Here is a 22,513-nt window from a genome sequence, read left to right as displayed (position 1 = left end):
TGTTCTTTAAATTACGCCTCTAAAAAATGGGCTTAATCAGCCTGTTCTCTTTCTTAATACAGTACGTAGGTATCAATATGCAAAATTTTAATTTTTGTATGTTTGGGTAGATGCTGAAATGTGCAATATGGACGTTCTGACAACATTTAAATGTAAACAAAAAGGTATTTACAACTAAAAAGCAAAATATTTACAAATCTTTCATGTCAAAGATATTTGTATAATTGCCCTTTTACCATTTTATAGATAAATTGTAGATCCCCTAACCCAAACATGACCATTTTATAGAGAATATAAAAATAATATATAAAACCTAATGGACAGAAATGTGTAGGAAAATTACTCTTTTAGTAATTAAAAAGATATTTTGATCCTCTAATCCCACTCTTACCTCTAAACCTACCTATAACCACTTCTTTAAAATATGTAGAGTTATAAAGACAAACATAACAGACAGACAAATGGAATCACAATAATTAATTTATTGCAAAAATGTCAAAAGCGTTACCAAAAGTAGTTCAAATGATGATGTGTTGCAGTCGCAGTCCTCTCTGGCGGTATATAATAGTTTTGTATGAGGTACAGAACAGAATTTAAGTTATTAATTGCTGATTAATCTTATCCTGATCCACTCAAAATGTGTCATGTTGCATCAGTGATGAATCACGTAGGCGGTGCAAACTCAAGACTTGCAGTCCCCAAACTAGAAAAGTCTCTGCATTCACTTGATCTTGTTAATGTGTTTCGCAATGCTTTTTTTTTTTTAATTGAATATTGTTGTTGCAAATTGTGCTGATTTAAATATGTAACAAAGGCAACATTATCTAGCTGGATAACATGAATTAAAATTTGTCAAAATTCAAAGAAAAACATCTGTTGGGTCAAGTATTACTAAACCACTAGTAATAATAATACATTTTAATTGTATAATTTTTGTGTCAGGGAAAGTGCGAATATAGCAGAAAAAATGATGTATTGTTGAAACCCGACAAGTCCGACGCAATAAAGCAACTGTCCAAACTAGACATGACTGCATAAAACATTTTGTTGTCCGCCCACAGCGAAATCTTGTTGGCTCAAAATCCCACTCTACATTAATCATGAATGATATATTCTGTCCGCACTCACCTGGCCTGGAGGTTCTCGATCTCCAGGTCTCTCTCTCGCTGGAGTTTGTTCAGTGCATCTCTGTGTTTACGGGTATATGCGAGTAAATTCTCCTCTGAGCGCAGCTCCTGCTCCTTCAGCTGTTCCTCCAGAGCGTTTGCACGGTGGACGAGAGTGAGATTCTCCTGCCGCAAGCGCGCATGCTGCTCTTCGCTCTCCAACGAATCCTTCTCCAGCTCGCACACGCGCTTCTCCAACAGCAACACCTGCGGGACAGACACAGTGCTTGTTCCTCATGCAAATCACTTCTGCTGTTGTTCATGCATTTATAAAACCATCAGTTATTCTATTCCATCTATGGAATCCTCATGTTAATTTTGCATGAAATTTTATTAAAGTGCCTCTATTATGCTTTTTCGGATATTACCTTTCATGTAGTGTGTAATATAGCCGCTTGTGATTGTAAAAGGTCTACAAAGTATCAAAGATCAATAGTTATTGTAAGAAAAAAATTATTCTGAACTGCCCGAAATTAGTCGTCAGTAATTGCGGTCTTACTTCCTGCTCGAACCTATGTAGGTTTGTAACACATTTGCATAATGCCAGCCTATGGTTTTCATTAGGTGCTTGCGAACAATGTCTACTTTGACGCTCAAACATTGTAGTTGTAGCTGAAACTGGAGGAGTTTGGTTTGTGTTGCTGATATGTTAGGAAGACGCCATTTTCTACACTACCAATGTAAATCCACTTCGCTGCACTTGATACGGATGAAATTGATACTGTAAAACCGATGCCATTGTTACTGTTCGTCAGTGATGCCAAGTCCGTGGTTTTCCTGTGGAATTGGGCTACTTTAACAGTGTTCCTGTGGGTTGAATCGAACCCAATAACATGATATTTAGCCCCTGGAATGCTAATTTTACCAGGGGAACTCTGCCAAAAAATGCAGATTTTTACCGAAGGACACCCCTTAAAAAATGCGACAGGGCTAGTTTTGAGTAGCAATTTGGTGGGTTTTGTTGTGAAAACCTGGCAACCCTGCTGTTTGTATCATTGTGTATCAAGTGTTGAGGAAGATCTGGAGCTGAAATTCAAGTATGCTAATGGATTTTTGGTTTCCGACACGTACCGTAAGTGGTAACCAATCACAACAGACTAGGCTATCTGACCAATCAGAGCAAAGTAGGCTTTAAGAAAGGAGGGGTTTAGAGAGACTAAATCCTTTATTGAACACTGTGAGAAAAGAGCTGAAGCTGCAAAGGATATTATGAGAAAACTGAAGTGTTTTTGACCTTGGATCCATATAAAACTACTGTAGGAGACCTCCAAAACAAAACTGTGAACCTTTAAAATGGCATATTAGGGGCACTTTAACACGTTTGTTTACTTTTGCTATGTTCAGTTGGCATATGATGACAAAACTCATTTATAGCACAAACTAAAACCACAAAACCAGAATTCCACATCAAATGCACCATTTGGACCAGGGTCACAAATGTAACACAAATTGGATTCAAGTTTAACGCAAAATATCCATATTTGTTTCCGAACCTTGTCTGTGATGTCACGATCCGCAAGGTCCAAAATGTCTTGAGTCAGATCTCCCATGACATCCAGATTGTTGGACTGCTGCAAGTGTCTAAAAACACACAAAAACACTGTTTTAACACAACATTTTTAACATTTTCCCTGCTAAATTTGCAATTTGTCCAGCAAGACATAGACTTAGTCAAGTAGCATGATGCTGATTGACCAAAAATGTTGATGTTGGGTGCATTGAGAGGGAGGATCTCACCTTGCTGCTTTCTTACTGGACATCCTTTTGCTGGAACTATAAAAAAAGAGAACAAACAGGAAATGAGTCAGGAAGAGAGCAGGAAAGAGGGAAAAATTCTCCTTTCATCCGTGACCTATGAACTGCAGGTCAAAAAACACCCAGTGAAGTGCTAAAGTTTGGGCTGTCAGCTCTTTCTGGAGGTTGAAGGCTGAATCAATGCCCTTCTTTCAATGGTAATGACCTCACAGCACATGGAAATAAACACACTGTTTTTATGGAGGTGTAACATGGATGCGTGAAAGGAGATTCTGTTCCTGTTGCGCAAGTCTGAACTGCTTTGAACAGACCCTCATCACTGTTCCCTACTGCTGTTTAGGACAATCCAGGATTTTCCATTAACAAAACACCTAATATGTTGACATGAAATGGACTCTTATTAAAGTCGGAGAAGTTATGTTTCCTAATTTAGGAAAATGCTTATTTTCTTTCATGGAAAAACAGACCCAAAAACAACATTGAATATTTAATCAGACAGGTCAAAACCCAAGTAGATCATTACAATTGAGTTCTTAAAGGTACAGTTCACCTAATAAATGAAAACCATTCCAAACCTGATTGACTTTAGGCTGGAATACATGACACAACTTTAAAATCAGAACACTAGGCATCATACACTTTTCGACTTTGTAAACGGTTACAGAGAAAACTAAAACATCATACACTAAATGACAAAGGATCATTCAGACCTTTCAAGTTGGTCTGAACACAAACTCACACAAAAACACGTGCCTCGTTGCCTGAAAATGTGTAACAAAATATCAAACATGTTTGATCTGACAACTGGATGGAATCAAAGTCTGAGTTTAAAAAAAAAATCAGAATCCGTTCCCATTATATATACACAATTTTCTGTGTAATCTGTCAAATCCTACTGCCCGAAATCTGCAGGCGGCTCTGATTTTTGAGAACTAGCGCTGAATCATCCTGACTGCAAATCAGGGCAAAAAACAGTGCAGAAGATGTATAGTGTATTCCAGCCTTTACTTTCTTCCTTGGAACAAAAGGAGATTTGCTCTTGTCTATACAATGAAAGTTGTGAACACAGATCCAGGCCAAACTTTTAAAACTTTTGTGCTATATTCCAAGTCTTCTCAAGCCATATGATAGCTTGTGTGGCCAAACAGACCAAAATTTTACTGAAAAATGTCCCCTTTACCATAGCTCTAAAATCTCTAAAAATGTCAGTTGATCAATGAATGCTTACATACTATGGAAAAGACAAGAGGACATGAAATACATGTTTTTGTTTTGTACAGAAAAAGAAAGTCATATTGGTTTGGAATGACATGAGGATGAGCAAATAATGACAATTGTAAATTTTGAGTGAACTGTCGCTTACCTGTGAGTTCTTACAATACAGCTATCAATGCTCTTTTACTTATATTTGTATTATGTAGACTGCATTATATATTGTTAATATTTACTTCATTAACACTTAAAAGACTATTGTGCATGCAGCAAAACACAACACACACCACAGCATCTACAGCAGAGCATCTATGTTCACCACACACTTCACCTACAGAATGTACAAACACAGCTTTGAAATCAAAACCAACAAGAGTCATGTGACTGTACAGAGGTCTGCATGTTAATGAAGCACATGCAGAAGATGTGTACAGTGATCAAACTCAACACACGCAGGAGAGGCGTGCACATGCTGCGAGCGCGTTACCTATTCATCTCTAGTAACTGCAGTCGAGTGGACAGATCCTCCAGACGACTGATCTGCTTATGACAGTGAGTGCAGAAAAACTCCAGCGCCTCCGACTGAAGGAAACTCTGGAAACTAGCAGGAAAAGAGCTGGGGCTGAGGAGACCAGAGGAGAGGAGAGGAGAGGAGATACAATGGGAGAAATGAGTAGAGGAGAAATGGGTAGAAGAGAGGAGAAATTAAGAGAGCGGAGAAGATACAAGAGGTGAAATGAGTAGAGGAGAGGAGAAATGAAGTGAGAGAAGAAGATATGATGGGAGAAAGGAGTAGAATAGAAATGAGCAGTGGAAAGGAGAAATGAGGAGAGGAGAAATTAAGAGAGAGGAGGGAATATGGATGGGAGAAAAAGGAGGATAAATAAGGAGAGAAAATTGAGAGGAGAAGACAGGGGGAGAAATGAGTAGAGGATACATGAGGAAAAATGAGAAGAAGAGAGGAGAAAGTAGGAGAACGTAGAAGATATGACGAGAGAAATTAGTAGAGGATCAATGAGGAGAAATGAGGAGTGTGGAGAAGATAAAAAGGGAGAAATGAGTAGAGGATACATGAGGAGATGAGAAATGAGGAGAGGACAGGAGAAATTAAGAAAGACAAAAGATGTGTTGGGAGAGATAAGTAGAGGAAAAATTAGGAGAATTTAAAAGAGCGAAAATATGACGGGAAAAATGAACAGAGGAAAAATGAGGAGAGAGGAGAAGATATGATGGGAGAAATGAGTAAAGGAGAAATGAGCAGAAGAGAGGAGAAAGGAGGAGAACGTAGAAGATATGATGAAATAAGAAGGGATTATGAGGAGAAATGAGGAGAGTGGAGAAGATACAATGAGAGAAAAGAGTACAGGATACATGAGGAAAAATGAGCAGAGAAGAGGAGAAAGGAGGAGAATGTAGAAGATATGATGGGAGAAATGAGTAGAGGAGAAATGAGGAGAGGACAGGAGAAATTAGGACAGAGTGGAAGATACGATGGGAGAAATAAGTACAGGATACAAGAGGACAAATGAGTAGAAGAGAGGAGAAATTAGGACAAATGGATAGAGGAGAGGAGAAATGAAGTGAGAGAAGAAGATATGACAGAAGAATTGAGTAGAATAGAAATGAGGAGAGGAAAGGAGAAATGAGCAGAATAGAGGAGAAAAGAGGAGAAGAAATGACAAGAGAAACGAGTACAAAAGATTTGAGCAGAGGAGAGGAGAAATGAGAGAAGAAATTAGGAGAGAACGAAAGATCCGATGGGAGAAATGAGTAGAGGATACATGAGGAGATGAGAAATGAGGAGAGGACAGGAGAAATTAGGAAAGAGGAGAAGATGTGTTGGGAGAGATAAGTAGAGGAAAAATTTGGAGCATTTAGATATGACGGGAGAAATTAGGAGAAAGGAGAAGATATGATGGGAGAAATGAGTAAAAGAGAAAAGAGGAGAGGAGAAAGGAGGAGAACATAGAAGATATGAAAGAAACGAGAAGGGATTAATGAGGAGAAATGAGGAGAGTGGAGAAGATACAATGAGAGAAAAGAGTACAGGATACATGAGGAAAAATGAGCAGAGAAAGAAGAAGAATGTAGAAGATATGATAGGATATAAGAGTAGAGGAGAAATGAGGAGAGGACAGGAGAAATTAGGAAAGAGGAGAAGATGCGTTGGGAGAAATAAGTACAGGAAAAATGAGAATTTAGAAGAGAGAAGATATGATGGGAGAAATTAGTAGAGGAGAAATGAGGAGAGAGGAGAAGATATGATGGGAAAAATGAGCAGAGGAGAGGACATATGCGGAGAGGAGAGTGTGTGTGTGTTAAAAACGAGGATGAGCAGAGGGTGGGAGAGAACGAGGGACATTCGATTGAGTCGGTGAAGGGCAGAGGAGAGGTGAGTACTACAGTGCAGGAGTAACACAGCAGGAGCGGTGTGTGATTATTTGAACAGGTTTGTAAGTGTTTTGTGTTTCCATGCTCTCTTCTGTGTGTGTGTGTGTGTGTGTGTGTGTGTGTGTGCTGGACCGTATACGCCTGACAACACCAGCACTGCAGTAAAACAATAACCACAGCAGCTCGACCTTTACCCGCCGATAATAATAGATCACTAGAGAAATAATGAATCAGCCAGCATTACATCATGCCAGTTTACCTTTTACTACACACACACACACACACACACTGCTCAGAGGGATCATGACATCTCAACACACACACAAACCTCCATACTCATGTTTTGTTTTGTCTATCACACACACTGTTTGTCGTCTGTGGTCAGGATGTCGCTCTACAAGGTCTCATTATGCACGTGGCTTTCGGCTTACACATCTGCTGACTCACTTTCTCTCTCTCAGTATGGAAAGTAGATATAGAGTGTATTTCTATTTGTGTCTGTAGTCAAGGTGCTCATTCAGTAAAGCCCAGATAAACATTTCCAGTACCTATGTTTATACTTCCCAAGTTTAGCTCAGGATAAATACGTCTTCTAAATATACGGAGTGTATAAACTATATAATACTCAAGTTGTTTGTGAAGCTTCTTATGCTTTAAATAATCCATTGTGTGTGTTTCTTGTGTGTTACCTAGGTGACAGCAGCATCAGTGGGCGGGGCAGTGGGCTGTCTGAGTGTGGGAGTGGCTCTGCATCTCCCTCCCCATCTGGCACCGCCCTTCCCTCTTCGTGATTGGCCAGCAGCAGGTCTGAAGTGTTGTTACTCTCGCCGAAATCCTCAAAGTGCTCCTCCTCTCCTCCAATCACTGCCACCAGGGTGTGGCCATTCAAATCAGAGCCCAACGTGAACCTATCACAGAAACACATGGAATATAATGCGTTATCTAAACGCTGTGAAAAATACCTGGCTTATATATATATTATTAAATAAGGAGTATTTTTTATGTAATTCAAACTATGGTGAAAGGTCGTAGCAAATTAATAAATCAAAATAATTTTTTAGTTTTGTGGCCAAATCTAAAAATGAATTTACAGGTTGCTTTTCTTGAATTCTGCCTGGACGTGGAATATTCACTTCTTTTTGTGAATACATCATTCTTATAATATAAAAATAAACTTATGGATATAAACTAAATGTTTGGGGTCAGTAAGACTTTTTAAATGTTTTTGAAAGAAGTCTCTTCTGCTCAACAAAGCTGCATTTATTTGATCAGAAATACAGTAAAAACAGTAATATTGTGTCATATTACAACAATTTAAAATAACTCGAATATATTTTAAAATGTAATTTATTCCTGTGATCAAAGCTGAATTTTCAGCATCACATGATCTTTCAGAAATCATTTTAATATGCTGATTTGCTGCTTAATTTTTGGTGCTCACCACTATGATATTAATTTTTATTAAATTTTAAGATAAGTACTACTTCAGGATTGTGTTACATATTATTATATGTACTACCATTGAGTATTACTTCTTTCTTGCATCTTAAGGAGAAATCATAAAACTTCACCACATCATATTTATAATGCCTTTAATATCTTTATTACTTCAATATATTGACTGTTCAACATCGGCTCTTTTCTATTCTTACTTATATAAAAAAAAAAAATAGAAAAGCTTCCTTAAAAACATCCGTGTGTGTTTTTGTGTGCGAGACACAATATGATAATCTGCTAATTCACTTTAATCTCTTGGCAACCCTAAAAAAACGTCTGAAGAATTCCAGTTCGATTAAATGAACGAACAGCCTAAACAAATTCACACAAAAACAGCACAACACCAGTGTTTTCAGTGTTCATGAAGGTGAACAGACTAAAAGTAGGACAGTAATCATGAGCAGGTTACGTAAATACTCAACATTAATGAAGAAAAATGACACAAAACAAAGTTCCAGTGTATTAACAGCTGATTGGATGACTGGTTTCTTGATAGACAGCCCAGTGTATGTCTTATAATGCGAACATTACATTACAGTTAAATAGTTTAGACTGATTTTTTTTTTTAAAAGAAAGAAATTAATACTTTTATTCAGCAAGGATGCATTAAATTGGTTAAAAGAGACATTTATAGTGTTACAAAAGATTCTATTTCAAATAAATTCTGTTCTTTTGAACATTCTATTCATCAAAGAATCCTGAAGAAAAAAAAAAACTTTTCAACATTGATAATTAATGTTTCATGAGCAGCAAATCAGCATATTTGAATGATTTCTGAAGGATCATGTGACACTGAAGACTGGAGTAATGATGCTGAATATTCAGCTTTGAATCACTATAATAAATGACATTTTAAAATATATTAAAATAGAAAACTGTTATTTTAATTTGTAATAATATTTCACAATACCTTTACTGTATTCTTGATTAAATAAATACATCCTTAGTGAGCAGAAGAGACTTTTAAAAAAATAAAAAAAACCTTCATAAATCACAAACTTTTAAGAAAAGGATAAATTAAGACTGAAGGATACAAACAAGAAAACAAGAAAACTGATACAGATTAAACTTTTATTCTATTGTAGCTGTATACCCTCCATAACAAAAACACATAAATCCCTCAAAGACTTACCCTCGTTTCACTGTAACTTTGCGGTTGGTCACACAAAGCACGCGTGAAGACGGCGACCGCATCTTAAAGCGATTCGGTCTTTCTTTGGCGATTCTGAGCAACTGGGCACACAGCGTGTCAGAGCAAACTAAACTCCCACGATCGATATTAAACGCTATTTACTCAAACTAAAATAGCTTTATATGAGGTTTCATGTAGTTTTCCCTGCAGAGTTCAATCTGGCCGACATTCCTGCCAGACGTTTGTGACCTGGTAAATCTGAATTAACAGCCAAAATCCCTTGTGCCAGCAAAGCTACATATGCTTAAATCGTACGGCTGTGTGGCGGTGTGTGTGTGTGTATAATCTGATTTAGAGCTCAGTAACGGTGACCCAGTGTGTTTGCTAGCATGCTCTATAAGAACATGCATCAGTTTAATCGGTTTAATCTCCATATGCATGAACTTATGTCGTCCAGTTGACATTCAAACACAATGAAACACGTTACTCAGGACTTACAACAAAACTGACTAAACAAAACTTGGTTCACTAAGGCTAATCTTAGGGATCTGAACAAACCACAACAACATCAGAAACATCAGAGACAGGAAGTCAAAGTTCCAGAGAAAAATTTGCAAGTTATCACAAAATTAGATGATGAATTTTCCACAACTCTGAATGTGAGTTTCGGGAAGGTCAGCGCTGGCGAGACAGCGTGACCCTGACACGGCAGGAATGCTAAATCAAGAGAAACACACGAGGGCTGAGAGCCAGAATATTTTACAATGACAGAAGCAAGTAAGAGAGCGAGAGAAACGGACCCTAGAGAGTGAAAGATGGATAAACTTTGTGCCGCAGGAAAGCAGAAAGAGCAAACTCCACACTTCCTCCAAGTGGGAAACAGGAAAATAAAGACTGACACCGATAACACAGGAAACAGGAACACCTCGGTCAGCTGAGCTGAAGTTAACGGCTCTTGGGAAATAAGAAACTCTAGTCAGCAGATTCTTGAATAAACACAAATACACAGGACTCACTTATGTGAACTGGGGCACAACAACACTGTGCACTTCAGAATTGTATTGCACAAATCTTGGGACAAATGCAATGCAATAAAATGTCAAAAATTGAAAAGGAAAAGAATAATGGTCACACTTTTGATTTGGGTCAAATTCTCACTATTAACTAACTTTTAACTTTGACTTTTGCCTCAATAAACTCTATTAATAGTTAGTAAGGTAGTTGTTAAGTTTAGGTATTGGGTGGGATTATGGGATGTAGAATATGGTCATGCAGAATAAGGCATTAATATGTGCTTTATAAGTACTAATAAACAGTCAATAATATGCATGCTAATAAGCAACTAGTTAATAGTGAGAATTGGACCCTAAACTAAAGTGTTACTAAAATAATTTAGTCAATATCTTGTTTCATGTAATAACCATTCACCTTTACTCAAAACTTATGTGGCATTAAAGGTGCCCTAGAATTAAAATTTGAATTTACCTCGGCATAGTTAAATAACAAGAGTTCAGTACATGGAAAAGACATACATTGAGTTTAAAACTCCATTGTTTCCTCCTTCTTATGTAAATCTCATTTGTTTAAAAGACTTCCGGAAAATACGTGGATCTCAACATAACATCGACTGTTACATAACAGTCTGGATCATTAATATGTATGACCCCAATATTTGCATATGCCAGCCCATGTTCAAGGCATTAGACAAGGAAAGGCAGTATTAACGTCTGGATCTGTGCACAGCTGAATCATCAGACTAGGTAAGCAAGCAAGAACAACAGTGAAAAATGGCAGATGGAGCGATAATAACTGACATGATCCATGATATCATGATATTTTTAGTGATATTTGTAAATTGTCTTTCTAAATGTTTCGTTAGCATGTTGCTAATGTACTGTTAAATGTGGTTAAAGTTACCATTGTTTCTTACTGTATTCACGGAGACAAGAGCCGTCGCTATTTTCATTTTTAAACATGGGCAGTCTGTATAATTCATAAACACAACTTCATTCTTTATAAATCTCTCCAACAGTGTAGCATTAGCCGTTAGCCACAGAGCATAGCCTCAAACTCATACAGAATCAAACGTAAACATCAAAATAAATACTTTACTCACATAATTCGAAGCATGCATACAGCATGCATGTCGAACATCTTGTAAAGATCCATTTGAGGGTTATATTAGCTGTGTGAACTTTGTAAATGGACTGTAATATGGTCAAGAGCTCGTGTGGCAGGGAGCAGGCGAATTAAAGGGGCAGCGCGCTGCCAAAATCAGCGTATAGTTAATGATGCCCCAAAATAGGCAGTTAAAAAAATTAATAAAAAAAAATCTATGGGGTATTTTGAGCTGAAACTTCACAGACACATTCAGGGGACACCTTAGACTTATATTGCATCTTGTGAAAAAGCATTCTTGGGCACCTTTAAAAATTGTTTTTGCGATGTATGCGTCATAAGTGTTTTTGTAAAGAACACTGTGCCCTGAGTGGATAAATTGTATCAGGAAGTTGTTTTATTTTGTAAGATTATTGCTGATACATTCAAGGTTACTAAAACAACATGGTTTACAGTCACCATTTGGCATGAATATACTATTATAGTTTATACAATATAGAGGCCATTAACATTGAGTGGAACAACACTGACTTTTCTTCTGTAAAAAGCTGTCAGCAAGTTGGGGAAGGCTATTCTGTGCAAGTTACTTTATCTACAGTTTTTGTGCAATTCTTGATAATTTCCTGACCAGTGATTTATGATTAAAAAGACCATTAAAATACTAAAATACACTAAATATTTTGCCATTTTTGGCTTTGACCTTTTTTTTGCCCAGGTGTGTGTGTGTATATATATTTTTTATTTACATTATTTCTATTTACTTTTTACTTAACAATAACAACACTGCAAGTATGGGTAATGGATTTGAGTGATTTATGAACCTAGTCTCTTTGTGCATGTTATTTGACAGCCGTGTTACCTGTTGCGATCGTCTCCATCTGTGAGTGTGTTTTCAATGCCGCTGTCAGTTTCCACGTCCTCATGGAGTTCTGGATGGACCAGAGCCGTCGTGTCCTCGTCCGTGAAGGTTTCGCACTCACTGTAGGCGCTCTCCGACCCGAGATAAGCACTGTCAGAGACCTCCGCCTGCTGCAAACATACACACACTGATTAGAAAAATTTTATTGCTGCGAAATTGCAGTTGGAGACATAATGGTGTTCTTGGTTTTTCCAAAATACTGATTCAATAACTGACATACACTAAGAGTATAAATCTATAAAATGAATGTGGATAGCAGCTCAGATCATTTGGTTTTGGGATAATCAAAATTTTTGAGGTCATACTGAGATTTCAGGCTTTTTGCATTGCATTTTTATCCATTCCTTTTAGTAGAAGCACCATCGTGCAAACACACAAAGGCTTGAAGGTTATAATGTCTGTGATAAATGTTTAAGGAACAATGTGATCCAAAGCATTCAGAAGTGGTGGACAACACGTGACCGCATTGCATTTGTTGTGTAAATTCTAATCCGTCTCTATGCTTTCCAGATAACAGTGAAGGTCCGCCTGCTCACCTGTCAATCATCCACTGCACTAAAACAAAGGATTTAAACTTTAAAAGACTCTCTAAAAACATACAAACCATTGCTGTTATTTTTTTGCTAAGTTTGCATGTTCCTTGAAGATGCATCTTGTCTAAGGTGAATATTTATTTAATTTCATGCATGTACTGCATTACACTAAATAGTAACTAAATAGTAATTTTGGTACATTACAAAGTTTAAAAAAAGATCTAGGAACAAATAATGGAAGATTTGCAACAGTAACAACAAAGAAAACTATGAAACTAAATGTTCAACAGAATGTATAATTGGTACCCTTGTTCTACTTTTTATCACTTTTTCCCCCTTTTTAATGATTTGTAAAACATTTTTTATCTTAAAAAAATATGTTACAAATAAAAATCAGACCTTGCTCTACTGTTTATATTTTAATTTTCCCCCTTTTTTATACTATACACAATGACCAAATAACTGGATTAACATCCCAGATATTATGATGAACATTACAAATTAAGTTCAAGAATGAACCTCAAACCTTTAGTTGGTCAATCATTTCTAACCAAAAGAACAAACTCCATCAGAAATCCACTTAAACCTGCATCTCAGAGCCTGACGTACCTGTGTGAGTCCGTGAGGAGCTCCTAGAACAGGAGAGGCCATTCCCAGAACCATTCTCCCTACTCGAGTACCGCCACACGGGAAAAACAGGTTCACCAACTAACCGCAAAACTAACAAATGCTTCCTGTCTCTCTCACAGTCACCACACAGATAGAGTGAGCAGAGACAGATATTACTCCTACTCTGCTTCTTTGGAAAATGAAGACCAAAGTCTGAAGGGCACCAGGACCAGAAATGGGTGGAGTATGTGCCTTTGACCACGCCCCTTTTAATTTAACATTACCCTCATATGCCAACAGAACATCTCAACACACGTCTAAACAACTTAAGTGCATGTGTGACTGAAAATCTAGTAAGATGCCTACTTAGTATTTTAGTGCACCTATGATGCAAATGATGTCTAGTTAGACGCCTCACCAGGTTTTAAGACAGACTATTGCTGTTATTCATTTCAATCTGTTCCCATGTAGCAAAACATTAACACTTCACACCCAACATGCACAAACACTTATTCAGGACAGCATGTGCTGCGACAATCATATGCTCTGATGAATGACAGGTGTGTGTGTGTGTGTGTGTGTGTGTGTGTGTGTGCTTTTGTTTATATTACATTGTGGGGACCAAATGTCCCCATGATGTAATATAAACCTGAGTTCACCTACATCGTGGGGACCAGCCAGCGGTCCCCACAATGTAAATGGGTTTATAAATCATATAGAATGAGTTTTTGTGAAAAAGTAAAAGTTTGCACAGTTTCCTGTGAGGGTTAGGTTTAGGGGTAGGGGCAGGGTAGGGGGATAGAATGTACAGTTTGTTCAGTGTAAAATGCATTGAAGTCTATGGAAAGTCCCCACAATTCACAAAAACAAACATGTGTGTGTGTGTGTGTGTGTGTGTGTGTGTGTGTGTGTGTGTGTGTGTGTGTGTGTGTGTGTGTGTGTGTGTGTGTGTGTGTGTGTGATAAAAAAAAAAATTTATCACCAGCCTGTCCTGTACATTGTCAACCATATGTGTGTGTAAGTGTGTTTGTTCCTCTGGATGAGGTGCTACACAAACCACCTCGGCCAGTGTGTTTTGAAAGCAAACATGGAAACAGCAAAGCCATTCATGACCCACAGGAAAACACGCAGGTGTGTGTGTGCGTGTGTTTCATTAGAAGTGACGGGAAGACCGAAATGAGAAAAGGGAAAGTCAAATCGCAAAAAAACAAGACTCCAAAGTAGCACATTTATATGTGCTAAATATTGCTGGGAATAATGAGTCGCATATGTATTTGGAAAAGAGTTTGTGTTTTTCTGTAATCATTCAATATATGAATTTACAAGCAAATTATACTAGCATTATATAGCAGATATAACTCTATTATAATTCAAGCTTATAATAGACAGGTCCATAAACATTGAGGGGTACATGTTAAGACAACCATAATTTAATATAGTGAATCTACAGTCAAACAAGACTAAAATATAACAATATTTATATTTACGCTACACTATGAGTTATATATATTCTCTAGTAACTACACTATGAGTTACTAGAGAATATATATAAAATATACATAAAATATATATAAAATATACACTGCCCTCCAAAAGTTGTATATATATATTGCTCTTTTCCTTCACAAAAACACATTTTTGAATGAAACTCATGAGCAAAAAGAGGACAATACACCCTAATTTTCATGAATAAGTTGAAAATATAGTATTGATCAACAGTATTTACCTAGAGGTTTCACTAAAAGAACATCTAAAATGTCATGCTGGGACAGTTTCATGAACCGCCTAGACTCACTTTAACAAATCTTTCCAAAGTGCATGTTTGATTATTGCCTTAGTTTGTGCTGGCAATAAAATGTAAAATAGTGTTTTTGCTACTTGTTGAAAAAAAACAAAACTAAACGGCTCAAGTAAACCAGCAGGTGGCGCTGTGGCAGAACAATGCACATGCTCTGCTTCTCATGTTCTCAGCAGCTCGTCTGTGGTCTTTCAATCTTTTGGGGAATTTGTGGAATGTGCTGGTCTGGATTCCACCATTCTGCAGTAATGGGGTCCTAAAATGCTGATTTATTATTTTTATCATGTCAAGAGGGCAGAAGAAAACGGGCCCAATAAACACAAGGTTGGTGTGTATTACCTCGTCATATTCCTCTGGAGGTCCATTGGCTTCCACTGCGCTGAAATGAGTCTTGTAGAGATCTGGCTCAGAACCTGATTAAGAAACACAAAGAAAAGCATTTCCTTTTGAAAACTTCGAGTTATGGCAGCGGTCAATGTTTGTTTAAATGTATATACTATATTATATATATATTATTAGGTTGATTGACATCACCATGATTTAAAGATGCAATGTTTTATTCATATTGTCTTTCAATTGTAAACAGTCATCATGGATGGAATATGTTGCACTGAGCAACTGGGCTGTCTGGAGTCCAGGAAACTATATTTATGTAATAGTCTGTTTCTAGGCTGAAATATTAATGAATGACAAGATGTTGGATAGAAGCAGGCATATTTTTTGTCTGGATTCAGAGTCCCTTTTTTTTTTTACCTCTACTGTAAAACTGTTACATTTACATACAAACACAAGTACAAAATTTCCCTAATGTATTTCCCTTTTACCCAAATTTAAGATTGTTGCCATGAAGAAAGCTAACAACACGGCCCAGGGCTGCATTTCCTAAAAGTATCAATAGCCAACTATGATTGTAAGTTCCATCACTACCAGCATAGGTCAATGATTCAGTGTTTACCGAAACCACAGTTCCAATGAACATTCGCATACAGCATCGCAAATTTGTGTGGTTGGAACTATAGCTCTCTAGTTGTGGTTAGAAGCATAGTTTCTTGTTAAAATGACGTGGACTTGAACAGGTTGTGCTCTTGAGCAAAATAAGCAGGCAACTTGGAGTACATTCTATACGTTTCATTCCAAATATATACAATTTCCATTCTACGTCTTTTAGTTTGTCAACAGAATAAAAGCTCTGATTTTAAAGAGCTTTCAATGAAACATCTGTAAATACAGCATAACAATGGAGAACAAAAAAAGAACAGTAGTCTTCAGATACCATTTTCGTCATTTACAGCAATAATCTGACATTAATTTGATCTCTAAAGGATTTTAGGGCACCTATAATGCCCCTTTTACAAGATGTAATATCTGGTGTCCCTAGATATGTGTCTGTGAAGTTTCAGCTCAAAATAACCCACAGATCATTTATTATAGCTTGTCAAATTTGCCTCTATTTGGTTCTGAGCAAAAACACAGTGTGTGTCCCTTTAAATGCAAATGAACTGCTGCTCCCGACCCACCTTCCAAAAAGAGGGCGGAGCTTTAACAGCTCAACAACAACAAAACTGGAAAATCTCTCGCAGCCACAATGAGTAACGGTGTTCAGCCTTACATTGTTCATAACTTTGCAGATGTTGTTTATGCTTAAACAGCACACTAACTAAAGTTTAAAAAGTGAAATCATTATACTAAGGTGTCTAAGCAGCGAGTTACGTTGTTGTACGGGAAACAAACCCCAGATTAGATAATTTGAGTTTAGTTGTAAAGCCTCCTAGTGGTGTGATTTTGCCACCACTGATGCTTGTTTATTTAGTTTGTTGCCACAGCAACTTTTTGTTTTACACATGAAAGCAGGAGTTCAGAAATGTACAGCCATGGAAATATCTAAACCATCATTTCTAGTAACCGCACAGAGATTTTCCTGCTATTGAGTACAAACATACAAGCATAGAGAGGGGTAGATGCTCCAGTAACTCATCCATTAATGATGAGCGAAATCTGACTCGTGAAACACAGAGTGCCCGGCAGGCCATTAGAAACATGACCTCATCCTCATTACTGAAGTGATACCAGTAGAAAACCCAAGCAAAGTGCTTTAAACTATTCTATCATCATCATCATAATCGAATTAAAGAGAGATGGGGAGTGTATATGCTCTCTATTCGAAAAATATTGAGAAGCTAACATAGACCACATTTTTAGTAAAATAAGCATGTTTAAATATTTGATATATATGCTTTTTATGTCTACTACCTAGATAGTACTTTTCAGTACTTTTAGGGACATGATGATGCCAAAAAAATGTCTAGAAAGAGTTTGCTAGGTTCTGAAACAGCCCTTGTTAAAGGTGCTAAAGAGGATCTTTTCGTCGACTGAGAAACCAAAAGTTAGTGAGTTTTTGAAATGAGCACATGCGTAAGAACAACCCCCGTCCTTCAAAGCTCATTTCGAGGGAATGCCTCCCAAAACACGTGCACAAGTATTGGAACATGAGTTTTTACCACCGGCATTCGCTGTGTCGTGTTAGTGGATTCATTATGTCGGACTCACCGCAGGTAACTCATAATCTGCAGTTGTTACTCCTGTCTCCTGACAAAAACATTGCATGCGGCGCCTGTGGAGTGTGGAAAGTTACTGGAGCGCGCGCGCTCGTCTCTCACAAGGAACATCATGGCAGTGATTGACAAGCCAGGGGGCCAATCCGCGCACGTCTTTCACAAGGAACGTCACGGCAGTGGTTAGACTTGTGCCGATACTCAGTAATGCGATAAATCGCGATAATGAATATGCACGATATTGTAATCGTGGGCACTTCAGAATACCGTAAATAATAATTTATTACCAATTATTAATTTTTTATAAGGCAACTAACCCATCAATCATATAAAATGCACAACACCGCTGTATTCTGCGTCAAAAGGACACGCGCTCAGATGAAAACAATCCCAAAGTGCACGAGAAGCACATGGCGGAACCAGTGAAGGAGACGCGCTGAATGAAAGTGCGCGTTCACTCTCTGACAGCAGAGGGCGCTGATGGAACAGCAGCGTGCAGCGGAAAACCACGGAAACCAAACAAAGTAACTGCGCTAGTGAAGTTTTTAAAATGCTTCAAACAGCCATTCATTTTTTTGTAATCTCAGTGTTGTTCATCACAGAACCAAATACTGAATACTTAAAAAAGACTTAAAAGGATATTTATTTTCAAACCTAAACATTTTTATATTTTAATCTGGACTACAACATGCTCTAATGATTAGAAATGTTCTGATTATTAGTTATTGTTCAGTAAAACTTTGAAAACATGCAGCTTCATTAGTTAACATGTTAATTCATTATCACTAAACTGACAATAAAAATACTTATAAAGTATTAATTATTATTATATATTAATGTTAATTTCTTAGTTACTGTTTAATAACATTAATAAAATCAAAATAACTTATTTAATGGACCTGAGATAAAACTAACAATGATCAGTTGTGTTTCTAAACTAACATTAACAAAAAATAACACTTTCTGTAACAAATGTAGCTATTGCTCAGTCTTAGTTAATGTATTACATAGAGTAAAGTGTTATCTGTTGTTCTTTATAGCCTGATTCTTTTGCATTTTAATCTGTTTGAAAATTTCAGAGATGTTTTTGATTTATTACAAAAAGAGTTCTTAAACCTGTTAAACTATGACAAAAATTGTTTTGCAACTTATTTTAGTATTGTGATAATACCGTATACCGTGATAAAAGCTTCATCAATTAATCGCAACATAAAAATTTGATAACGTCACATGCCTAGCAGTGATTGACAAGCCAGAGGGCCAATCGTTTACACGATGATCGCTGATGTTTTTAAGGCCCTACCTCGTGCACAGATGTTATATATTAATATTATTCCTTTCAGTACACCTAATAAATAGTGTTTTATCAGTTAGTAAAGACAGTTTCAAGTAATATTACAAACATTTATAAAACAAAACATCCTCTTTAGCACCTTTAATGGAACCCAACAAACTATTGTGAAGGTTTAGAGTAGATTCATATATGTAAAGCATCTGTGTCTAGCAGGTGTCTAATCCAGGTGTCTTCAAGAAAACTATGGCAGCAGACATCTGAGGATGATCATGCATTTAAGACTTTTGTTGTATATGTTGGTATGGTTTAATTTTTATTTGAATGCTTAATCTAGCTATAACTCTTAATATATCAGTCATTTTAATGCTCCTCTGTGGATCTTGTTTATCAGCAAGTACTTTATCTAAGTGAGACTCTTTCCTTTAAAAGAAATTCAAAATTCCCAATTCAGCGGCGTGATTCACTGTGAGCAATTCACAGATGCTCTGACTCATTATTTTGCACTGTGTTTTTCTAGACAGTATTTCAGGAGATGTTTTCATGAAACTCTGTCCATCAGGAAAAATCGTTACCAAATAAGTGTCAGATTATCACTCAGTCATGAAGAAAACAAGATGTTTGTTTTTCTGACATGGCTATTGTTTTGAGGACAAAACTGATGATGAATTTCCTGGCCAAATATTTAAAAAAATTATTTTGGAGATGTGCTCATAATGAAAGAATGCTGCATAAAGAGATTAAAATATATTTTTATTCTGTTCTGAAAATGACAAAAGTTATATTTAAGGGTTTGGGTTAGTATATTATATAATTAATCTGTAATTAAGAACAGCAGATGTTAATGGAAACCCCCAGCGTGATTTAAAACATGAGTGTGTTTGTGTGCTGCTGTACCTTCATTGCTGATTGCACTGATGCCTCTGTGGAAATCCTCAAAACTGATCACACCCAGACCGCTGGGATCCAAGAACCGCGTCAGATCCTTCACCTGAAACCACAAACAAACTATTCAACCTATGCAAACAGAGCAAAGATAAGTATGTTATCATACATTTATTGACAACAAAACACACATATATTGATTCACCCACAAGATAAAGAATCAAAAAATGCGAAGTTAGAATAAGAGACTGTGTGATTCAGTTAAAGTGACATGGGCTCATTTTAGTATTTTTCTTATACATCTAACCTTCTATTTAGTAGGGATACATGATATATCAATCATCGGCAACATATCGGCTTTAATATCGGCCAAATTTTCTTATAGGGCCGATAACGATAACATTGGATATGTATCGGCCGATGCCATATTATCGAGAACAAGTCTATCATATAAGCTATGTATTGTTATAATGAGAACATTATAATTGTGTGCTTGGGACATGGCTTTTAATGGTAAGATTTTGTTTTTATAATCAGGCTCTCAACAATTTTATAAAAAAATTTATCGGCCAATATATCGGTTATCTGCTTTGAAATATAAAGAATTATCGGTTATCGGTATTGGCCAAAACTTTCATATCGGTGCATCCTAACTATTTAGGAACAAAACATTACTTGAATATCTTTTGTAACTTAAGGATAAATACAACAGACAAAAGTCTGTCCATCCCTAGTCTGTTTTGTTAACATCCCTAACAAAACACACATTCCCTCTCTCTCTCTCACACACACACACACACACACACACACACACACACACACACACACACACACACACACACACACACACACACACACACACACACACACACACACACACACACACACACACAAGCTACACTCCAGTGAACAGACACAATTGCACACAGTCGGTAACCTGGCAACAGCAGAACTGACAGTCGTGAATTCTAAAATCAAAGTTCTCAAAGAACACAAGTGAAGAAAAACACCAAACACACTGAAACACCTCCGACTGAGAAATCAAAACATGAAACTGTTGGCTAAATATTTAACTCTGATTGTCTGTGTGATATTTTAGCCCTAAAGGCACCAAATTACACGTCTACTTCTCAAACACACAAACACAAACGGTAAAACACTGATTTGAGTTTAATTGACCATGTAGGAAACTGTTGGACTAACTGGAGTACTGAATGAGCTGCAAAAATCTGCATTAGAGGATCATATACTCCTGGATGATATTGGCTCATTTCGAGTTGGAGTGACTGTCAGGCACGTCCGAAACAACTGAGTATTTATTAACTTCAACCAGTTCACTAAAAAAAAAGAAAGATTCGTTCGCAAACTATTAGACATCACAAATCAGAATCAAGCATTCCAGAGAGCTGTATAATATATTTTAGCAGTTTATCAATCTACCATGCAAGCAATCATTTAAAGATTACTCCTGGTATTTTATTACCTGTAAAATCAAATATTCTTTTAATTAATCAAGTGATTGCTTTAGGTAATGAGTAAGTGTAATGTGAGTCAGCTGAGAAGCTGATTTAACCCCAGCATCTCAAATCAAGGTGTGAAAACCAGTGAGTCACCAGTCAGTCACATGAGAGGTTCAGCTCAGATGAATTGCTGTAACTTTCTTACATTCTCATAGATATGCACTGAGTCACACATATGGACATTTCTGCGCTGTAACCTGATGCCAAATACGGTTCCTTCCTGGAAAATGCTACTTCCGGGTAAGAATTTGCATCTAACATCATGCAATCCCATAGCAACCGTATCTTAAAAGATAAAACGACATGGAAACGACATAATAGTGAAAGACAAGCACAGACACACAATCACTCTCCAGTGTGTAATAAAAACATATCTGAGACAAAATTCAAAATATAAATATCCAATCACATTTTTTTAATATCATATCAGTTTCTGTCTTCCGTCTCTCTCCACCTCTTCAGTCATAAACTCAGTGAGCAAACCAGCTGAGCAAGCTCTTATATTGCACACTCGAATCACGAGAAGAAACCTATAGAAATTTGAGTTCAATCACAGTCACGCAGACAAAGGAATGACCCTCGAGGCTAGGATGAAGCATGGCTTGCAATTTCCTAGCTGAAACCATAAACTAACTTATAAAAACACGCAAACTTGCTTACTGTTGCAAATGTGTGATGCTTTTCACATAACAGGGAAATTAAATCTGTTGTGTCACACGGTCACAAGCGCATTTTACCTGAGAAACAAATGCAAAAAGAAAGAAGTATGTAACTTTAACTGTGTACACCGCAAGGTGCATTTGAGAAAAGATAAACAACAATGACGAAAAGACAAATAAAAGCGTGCATTTGTACGTGCACCCCTCCCTATCATTCATCTGGCGTTTAACCTTTCAGCTGATCGGATCAGCAGTTTTAACAGTCACAAAAGATCCAGACTTCCGGCATCAAATCCATCCTCTCTTAAACACACAATGGCACGTGTCCGGGGGATCAGGAGTTAACAGGAAACACAAATCTATATTCTCATTTAAATGGCAAAATAACCACAGAGGGAATGTGAAATTGGTATATGTTATTGATGTTGAGGGCTTGATGTTATATGTCTTAAAAGCAGTTAAAAAATGAAAAGCAT

General features: G+C 37.0%; 1 protein-coding gene across 1 annotated transcript in view; it reads right to left on the bottom strand.

The window, feature by feature from the left end:
* The window catches only part of rab11fip3 (RAB11 family interacting protein 3 (class II)), a 33,866-nt gene that overhangs the window by 5,711 nt on the left and 5,642 nt on the right, over window positions 1–22,513 (bottom strand). Inside the window, exons 2-8 of the mRNA XM_067377279.1 lie at window positions 19,871–19,964; window positions 15,470–15,543; window positions 12,131–12,300; window positions 7,214–7,432; window positions 2,904–2,939; window positions 2,660–2,747; window positions 1,129–1,373 (exon numbers count right to left, since the gene is read on the bottom strand). Of these exons, the coding sequence (XP_067233380.1) occupies window positions 1,129–1,373; window positions 2,660–2,747; window positions 2,904–2,939; window positions 7,214–7,432; window positions 12,131–12,300; window positions 15,470–15,543; window positions 19,871–19,964 (926 nt within the window). The remainder of the gene's footprint in view (window positions 1–1,128; window positions 1,374–2,659; window positions 2,748–2,903; window positions 2,940–7,213; window positions 7,433–12,130; window positions 12,301–15,469; window positions 15,544–19,870; window positions 19,965–22,513) is intronic.

Source organism: Chanodichthys erythropterus, chromosome 23 (genome assembly GCF_024489055.1).
Source record: "Chanodichthys erythropterus isolate Z2021 chromosome 23, ASM2448905v1, whole genome shotgun sequence".
NCBI classification, from domain to species: Eukaryota; Metazoa; Chordata; class Actinopteri; order Cypriniformes; family Xenocyprididae; genus Chanodichthys; species Chanodichthys erythropterus.
The sequence above is the reverse complement of the archived record's forward strand: the minus strand, read 5'-3'. Positions and strand labels throughout refer to the sequence as shown.